The following is a 7,865-nucleotide window of genomic DNA, read 5'->3' on the forward strand; positions in this document are numbered from 1 at the left end:
CCTGCCTGGTGAGGTCACCCTGCGGGCATGTAGTGGCCAGGCCAAGCCCACGGACCCTTCTGCTGCAGACTGTTTGCTGAGGCTGGTGGACTCTGCTGGCTGAGCGCCCCTCCCTCTGACCCTCCCCTCCCCTCCTCCTGGGAGCACCAGGACGCTGGTCAGGAGCCTTGGTGATTCAGCCGCTGCTGCACAGCCAGCCTAGCCACAGCCGCCACCAGCCACCACCTTGCGCAAGGCAGAGAACAGGCCCGACTGGCCGGACGGGATCCCTGCCCTGGTCCTCCCCCACCCCTGGCCAGGCCCCCACGGGCCTCTTTGGGGCCCTGCCCTCTGTGTACCCCACCTGCTCCCAGACAGGCCCTCCGTTCCCGGCCTGGGCTGGCTGCCTTCTCCCTACCCTGTGCCCCAGCTCTCCTCTCTGCGTGAGGCCTGGCCTCTGATCTCCGGAGGGGAGACTGAGGCTGGCAGTGGCAGCTCTCCTGCATCTCTCGGGCAGGTGGCTTCCTTTCTGCAGAGGCTTTCTCCGTCAGCATCCACGCTGCATCTAGGGGCATCTAGATCTGGGGGCATCTAGGGGCACACAGTGGGGTCCTGGAGGTGGGTCTAGGAGGAGGAGGAAGGGAGGCAGTGTGAGCTCTATGTGTCTGGTGTCCGTCTTTGGGTGAGGGCCTGGTGAGTCTCAGTTCTGGTTCACATGCAGGAGATGCTGCCTCTTCGCATGAACTTGGGGGTGTTTCCCACATATATGGGTCCACTTTTTCTCTTCAGGAGTGCATGTGTGCTTGTCAGAATCAGAGCAAGGCTTGAAAAGGCATGTCTGTAATGCGCACACATAGTAAATATTTTCATGTTGGTTTCTCTTAGCTTCCGCATAGTTGTCTGTCTCAGCTGCCTTTGGTCAGTGGTGTGTGGCTCGGGGCCTTTGTCTCTGCACCCACTGGAGTGTCGCCCAGGCACCCCTCCCCTCCTCACCCCAGACTTGAGGCAGATTCATCTCAGGCAGAGGGACCCAGAGATGAGGTCACTGTCCCTCTGGGGTGATGGGAAATTGTCATCAAGGACTACCCCACAGAACAAAACAAAAGCTCTCTACCCTTGCTCCTCAGGTTCCTACTGGAAGGACCCCCACCTTTCTCAGCCCCTCCAGTCACGCCCCAGGCCCCCCCAGTACCTCTGGCCCCTCAAGGAGGCCTCTCCCTGGGAATCTCTGTCAGGTCTCTGCTGCTGCCGCCACCAGAAAAACCAGCTCTCGCTGCAGGCCTGGGGTGAGGGTTGTCTGGTGGAGGTTTGCTGGGAAGGAGGAGGGGGATCCTACCTGGGGCTAGGGGGAGCGGGCTGGGCTGTCTAGGGTCTCATTCTCCTTTGTTAACTCTTGCCTCCCCTCACCCCACAACAGCAGCCTCCCCAAGAAAGAGCTGGAATGTGTGGGTGAGTTTGGGGTAAGAAAGGACCTGGGAAGGGACCCCTGAAGCCCCTTATTCAGGACCATTTATATAAACAACCCAACTTTTTTTCCTTCCATCCTTCCCTCTGCCCCATAACCTTGGCCTTGGAACTTTGAAAACCATCAGATTCTCTCTCTGCCTTCCTCCACCTCCCTTGCTTACCCTCCATTGTCCTAAGCCCCTCAGCTTAGTGAGAGCTTCCCAACCCGGGCAAAGCGCCCACCACAGATTAGTGTCTGGGGAGGGGGGCCACACCAATCACAAAGGGAGGTGAGAACAATGGGGGAGGACGGGCCTTGAGGCAGCCCCGGCTCCGGCCCAGACACGGCTCCCAGCACAGATAAGTCCCCTAAACCCCCCGGAGCCAGAGTCTGAGCCTGGCTGAGTCACCACAACAGCCACACTGTGGGTGGGAGACCCAGAATTCAACTTCTCCCAAACCCCTGGGATCCTAACCCCCTCCCCAATCCTGCCAGCCAGCCACCCCTCCCCCACCTCTGCAAGTGTGGCCAGCTCTGCCCCACCCCAAATCACAGCCTCAACCCAGCTCTCAGGACAGCCAACCAGTTTTAAAGGCAAGGGGGTGTGTGTGGGGGGTGGCCTGAGAACTGTGGGGAAAGCATCTGAAGCCTGAGGCTCCCTGTCCAGTGAAAAAGTGGTCTTGTCCCCTCCCCCTCAGGCACAGCCCTCCTCCTCCAGCTCTGTGGCTGGACCCCAGTTCTGAACTTGACCTTCTCAGTTTAGATTCTGTTCCCAGATTCAGCCCCTAGGCTTCTCTCCTCCCTTCCCTCCTGACTCAGCTCCCCACCCCACCCCATCCCTTCTGTCTGCCTAGACTTTGGTCAGCAGAAGGGCAAGTTTGGGAGTCCAGAAGGCCCAAGCATTCTCTCTTCACTAGGCTTGCTCCCACCGTGGCTGACCTCCCTTCATCCTGCTTGGAGGGCCCCAGGATCCCGAGGCTGAGGTCTAGAGGCTGGGACCGTGGACTCTACTATGAATCTCTTACTGCCATCTCTGTGGCTGGGGTCCCCTTGGCCCAGCTCCCTGAAACACTGGCGTTGGACTAAGGTCACTGGGGGCCACAGGGCTTCCCTGGGATCCTCCTAGCGCTCCCTACCTTGGGCAGGGATGCTTGCCTCCCTTTCTGGGCTTCCCCTGGGGTTTGGGTAGGTCCTTCAGAAAAGGGCCTGCCCCCACCTCTGTAAATAGGAGTAGAGAAAGGGATGGGGTCCCTCCCTTTCTAGAAAACTAACTTCAGACAGAAAGCTGATCCTAACCCTCAGAGGCCAGACTTCAGAATTCAGAGAACCCTGTGTTCTCTGGGGTCCTGCAGGGCTCAGTTGGACGCAAAGATTAGGAACTAGGACCCTACTGGCAGGGTATCTACAGATTTGGGTTCCTCAGCCCCAGGGCAGGAGATGGGAAGGAGAAGGGAGGAGACCTCACCCGGAAATTCATCCCATTAAGGAGAGACAAAGAGCTGTGGTTGTTGGGGTGCCTCCCCAGCCTGGGCTCCTCTCCCTAACAGGGGTGGGGCAGGGCCCTGGGGCTCAGAGCACTAATGACCCAGGACTTGGTGGGACACAGATCTGCAGCAGTGCAGGGTGGAAGGCAGTATCTAGGGTAAAGCTACCCCCGGTCCCCGCTGAGAAAGGGGGTCAGGACCTTTCCCCCTTCTGTCGCCATAGCCAGATGGACTGCCTCTACCAGCACCCAGCACCCTCCTTCAGTCAGGGCCTGGACGTTCACGCAGCCACAGGCTCTCAGAGGTGGAAGGCCCTTATAGATCATCTGGTCCTACCTCTTGGTCTCCTGAAGTCTAGATTCTTAGTGGCCCAAGGTCGTGTAACAAATTAACTGCAGAAATGGGGTCAGAACCCAAAACTCCTGATTTCCCAAGGTTCCTGTCCAAGGCTTTCTCAGAGACAAGAACACTCCAGTTTCCTGGGGGCCATTGAGGAGATGCCCACAGGGGAGCCAGAATGGGGGTGGCAGTTAGGTAGGCCCACCTGTTCCTCAGGCTGGGAACCCGGGGTCTGACTTCTGGCCCGCAGAGCACTCTCTGCAGGTCACAGCAGCTGAGTGTGGCTCCCTGGGTGCCAGCTTCCCTGGAGCCAGGCTGCCTCCCTGGCCACGGCACCCGTCCATCAGGCACCAGACAAGGTTGGGGTGATGCCCTAACTATAAGGGGTCTCCTGTCCCTGCCATGGGCTTCTCTGAGAAAGAACAGCTTTGTGTCCTGGAAAAAGAAGGCAGGGACTATGTCTTGCTAAGCGTTGCGTGTCCAGCATCCAGTGCCCTGGCTCTCCCTAGTGAGCACTCAGAGGTGCTATGCTCCGATGACTTAGGGGTTGGAAGACCAAGACGCTAACCCCCATTATGCTTCTAACACTGAGGAATCTTGAGATCTCGCTGGCCTTTCTATTTCTTTCAGTTCTCCCTGGAAACTTCCCTGAGGGAGTTGGCTCTCTTTGATCCCTTCCGAGTCCTGAGACATCATGGCTCCACTCTCTAGATGTGGGTAGATCCTTTAGGTGTGGGTAGATCCTACAGGAAAGTGACTGCTGAGTGCCCTGGCCCCAGCAACCAGGCCCCACCCTGTTGGCCTAAGCAAGTGAGAAGAGTTGTCTGGAAGATGGGAATTAAGATGGGGGGGGAGGGGAGGGAGAGATGGCAGGGCTTAGAACTCAGTATCCTGCAGCTGGAGGCTGGGCCAATGACCCCTCTGTTAGAAAATCAGAGCAAGAGCCGCCCCCACCCATCCACACATCTAGGTCTGACTCTTCTCCTGACAGCTTTAGGTGGGGATGGAGGTTAGGGAGAATCACCGCTGGACAACTGCAGCTCCGTCACCACTGCTCCTGGGACTTGGAATCAAACTGTTGTATGTAGGTGAGGCTCTGTCTTTCTAAGGAGGAAGATTTCTCAGTTGTCCATTACCTTGGGAACAGCCTAAGGTATCCTACCCTGGTTTCATTGTGCATACACACACTTACAGACACACACACACACACTCTCTCCCCCACTCTGAAGATTATAAGTTCCTATAATTTCTAATCTTCTGTACATAGTGCTAGACGGGAGTGATCCAAGACATCTAGTTGAGAAAATAGGACGAGGGATAAAAAAAGAGGACCATGCCCTCTCTAGAAGGTGCCCCACTTCCACTCATGGAAGTAGCCGTCTTACTTTGGAATAGCACCCCTCATAGTGTGCTCAGAGACGGGGGGCCAGAGTGAAAAGAGCTTCCAGCTCCCCGACAGTCCCCCAACAGGTGCCACAGAACTGGTATTCTGGGCCATCATGGAGAGAGGAGGGGAGAGAAAGACCCTGTCCATTCTCTGGACATCAGGCATCCTACACCCTGATGACTGGGGAAACCAGCTCAGCCCTGAGTCAGCTGCAGCCCCAGTCAGCAATTCTGAAGCCCAGGGGGTAGGTGAGGGAATCTCTACGAAACCCTGGGGCAAAAGGGTCCCCACCAGTTCCACCTCCCTGGCCACCTGTACTGGATTACCACATCTCTTCCCTCAGAGGCAGCTCCAGCCTTTTGGCTAAGGTGGTCAGGGAGCCCAGACCCAGAGACCTGGCCTGGGGCTGGAAAGGGACATGAAACAGAAGAGCTCCAGTGGCTCTCCTGAGGGCCCTGGTAGCAGCTGGAGAGGCAAGAGGGAAGCCGATTCCTCAGCTCAGAGTACAGGAAGGGAATGTGTATGTGTGCACGCGTGTACATGCGTGTGGATGTGTGTGTGTGTGTGTGCCTGGTCGGCTTGGGCTCAGGAACAAGGGTCCTGAAGCAAGTCCTACCTGTAAATGACGCCAGGAGCAGCAGCAGCAGCAGCCAGGCCGCAGGACCCCACATCTCGGCTCCCAGGGACAGAGGCATTGGTCGGGAGGCAGAGCTGCCCAGTGTTTCTGAAGTTCCACCGAGGTCTCCCTGGGAGCCGCTCGAGAGCTGGATAGGGACCGACCCAGACGGTAGGCAGTTACAGAGTCCTCCGGCAGGGACGCGCCTGCCTGCCCCCTGGGGTCTCCGCTAGGGGTCCCAGCCCCCTTGCACCCACTCAGCTGTAGCTACCCCCAAGAAGCCGTAATCGGGAGCTCCGAGCTCCCCCAGAGCTGCTTCCCACGCCGTGGCCAACAACGAAGGCAGAAACTTGGGAACCTGCTCAGCAGGTCAGAACAGGTGCGTCTCCGGGGGCTGGGCCTGGCACGGAGACTAGGCAGCCGCCGCCCCCACGGCTCGGGCTGGCTAATGGGCGCCACAGAGGGAGGGAATAAGGGAAAGACCTGGGGGGGTGTGGGATCCCATCATCAGCTGCAGGCTTTACCTGGCAGTGTGTGGAAGGGGCTGTGACGGGAGGGGCCAGGTGGGGGGAGGGGTAGGAAAGGCCCAGGGTGGCTCAAAGAGGGAGGCACCTGGCCAGGAGGAACCAGGGCAAGGCCCTTGTGGGTGGAAAGCAAGCCAGTAGTCCTGCACCCCGGCCAGTCTTGCTGCCTTCCCTTGGGTTTTGCTGAGTTCCCCAACTTCCCAGAGGGGCTCAGCTTTCGAGCCAGAATCGGAGAAGACCAGAATAGAGGACAGTACTGCCCAAATACTTCATCCACTAGATGAGAAAACAGAGGCCCAGAGTGGGGAAGGGGCTTGCTGGAGGACACAGCTTAGGTAGTATGAGACATCTCTACCTTTGAGGTAGGGAATTAGATAAAAGGCAAGAATACTGGTAGCCATTCCCTTCTTCAGGGGATCTTCCCAACTCAGGGATGAAACCCAGGTCTTCTGCCTTGCAGGCAGTTTTTACCGTCTGAGCCACCGGGGAAGCCCCAGAGACCCCTCAGAAGGAACTTAAGTGATCGCCTCCCCAAAGCCTCCCCACCGACATAAGAGAAGCCAAGGGATTGACCAAAGCATTAACCCCACAGATTGCTGGCCTACCTAGCAGGACTCTCCATCAGCGTCAACACCTTCTCACTACTGGTCAGGAGTCCCCACACTGCACCAGCACCACCTGAGCGGAAAGGGGCTCCTTTCCACCACCTCTGGGGTCGCTTTAACCATTTACCCCATGGTTACTGAACAAAGCCACATTTCTGGGCTTTGCAAGGACAATCGATTTCAAATACTCTGTCCTTGTATTCCTATAAGTATACTCTTACTGGTCAGACCATCTGTTTCCATGTTGCCTATAATGTTACTGCCAAGTTACACGAAACCTTACTGACCTATCTGGGATAGCCAGAGAATGGGGCAAACAATGTCTTCAGACACGCAAAGAATATTGACTAAATCTGTCATTGGAAGACCTGAGCTAAAATATATATATATATATACACAGGTAGACAGGAGAGAGGAGGAAATGTATACAGGTTAAAATCTTGCAGCAGGGTCCTTTTGTCTGGAGAGCGGCAGGCAGGAGGAGTCAAGGACAGCATGGTGCAGGGGTGGGGGTCATTTCATGTAGAATATTTTACACACACACATACATACACACTCCTGATTCCATCTGTCAAAATCTTACTCATCTTTCAAAGCTGACCTCAGATGCCACATTTTCCATGAAGCCTTCTCAGTTCCTCCCACCTAAAATTAATCTTTCTCCCTTCTGTTCTTCCTCAGCCTCTGCTAGTCCCTTTATTATAGCTTGCGTACTCATAATTTGTGCACATCTTATCTCCTTAACTAAATTGTAAGCTTCAATTCAAGAAGCATCGATTGAAGCCTGCTGTGTGCCAAGGATTCAGCAAATGTATTAAATGAGGGACGGGATGAGAACTGTAGTCTGTGAACTCCTGGAAAGTCAGGCTTGTTTTGTAATCTTGGCTCAATCATCCATGCTAGCACAGTCCACAGCACTTAACGGGGACTGGATGCACTTTTGTTGAAGGCATGACATTATGGATAGAAAAGGTGGTCAGGTACGGAGTGGAAATCCTGACTCTCCCGGACCTGGTCAGCGACCCAGACTTTAACCCTGCCTCCGGACCATGAGCCCAACTCTGGACCATGACTCCAGGGGCTCTAGATCCCAAATCTCACAATGTTCATGGCAGTGACCTCTTCTTAGAGAACTATTTCCCACGAGGACCAGGCTGAATGCCAAAGCTCCTGTTTCTCTCCACCTCTGCCAGAGTGAACCCCTTCCCCTCTTCAGGACTCACCTGTGCCAGGGGAGCAACCCCACCCCGATGTTGCTTTGAGATCCACAGTGGCAGGGGTGGGGTAAAGCCGGGGGGAATAAGAGGGAGGAGCACCCTGTGTTATAATTATAATTATCACACTTCGGATCCTATCGCACGATTTCAGAGGAGCTCCTTTCCTTCCCACGGATTCACCCCTCCTGGTCCAGGAAACCCCAGGAGAAACTGAGGCACAGTGGTGGGAAAGCAGTATGATCACAAGGTGGGCACCCAGTCCCTATA

The 7,865-nt window shown here is 55.9% G+C and overlaps 1 protein-coding gene across 2 annotated transcripts in view; it reads right to left on the reverse strand.

Moving 5' to 3' along the window:
• The window catches only part of PVRL4 (poliovirus receptor-related 4), a 16,595-nt gene extending 10,977 nt beyond the window's left edge, over window positions 1-5,618 (reverse strand). The window contains exons 1-2 of one of the 2 annotated variants that reach the window (XM_010833657.1): window positions 5,524-5,618; window positions 5,253-5,400 (exon numbers count right to left, since the gene is read on the reverse strand). In XM_010833657.1, coding sequence (XP_010831959.1) covers window positions 5,253-5,331 — 79 coding nt within the window. In that variant the 5' untranslated portion in view covers window positions 5,332-5,400; window positions 5,524-5,618. Of the gene's footprint in view, window positions 1-5,252 lie in introns of both variants that reach the window. The other variant, XM_010833658.1, reaches the window with a different exon arrangement.
• Window positions 5,619-7,865: the final 2,247 nt, after the last annotated feature.

Source organism: Bison bison, unplaced genomic scaffold (genome assembly GCF_000754665.1).
Source record: "Bison bison bison isolate TAMUID 2011002044 unplaced genomic scaffold, Bison_UMD1.0 scf7180017863823, whole genome shotgun sequence".
Taxonomy (NCBI): domain Eukaryota; kingdom Metazoa; phylum Chordata; class Mammalia; order Artiodactyla; family Bovidae; genus Bison; species Bison bison.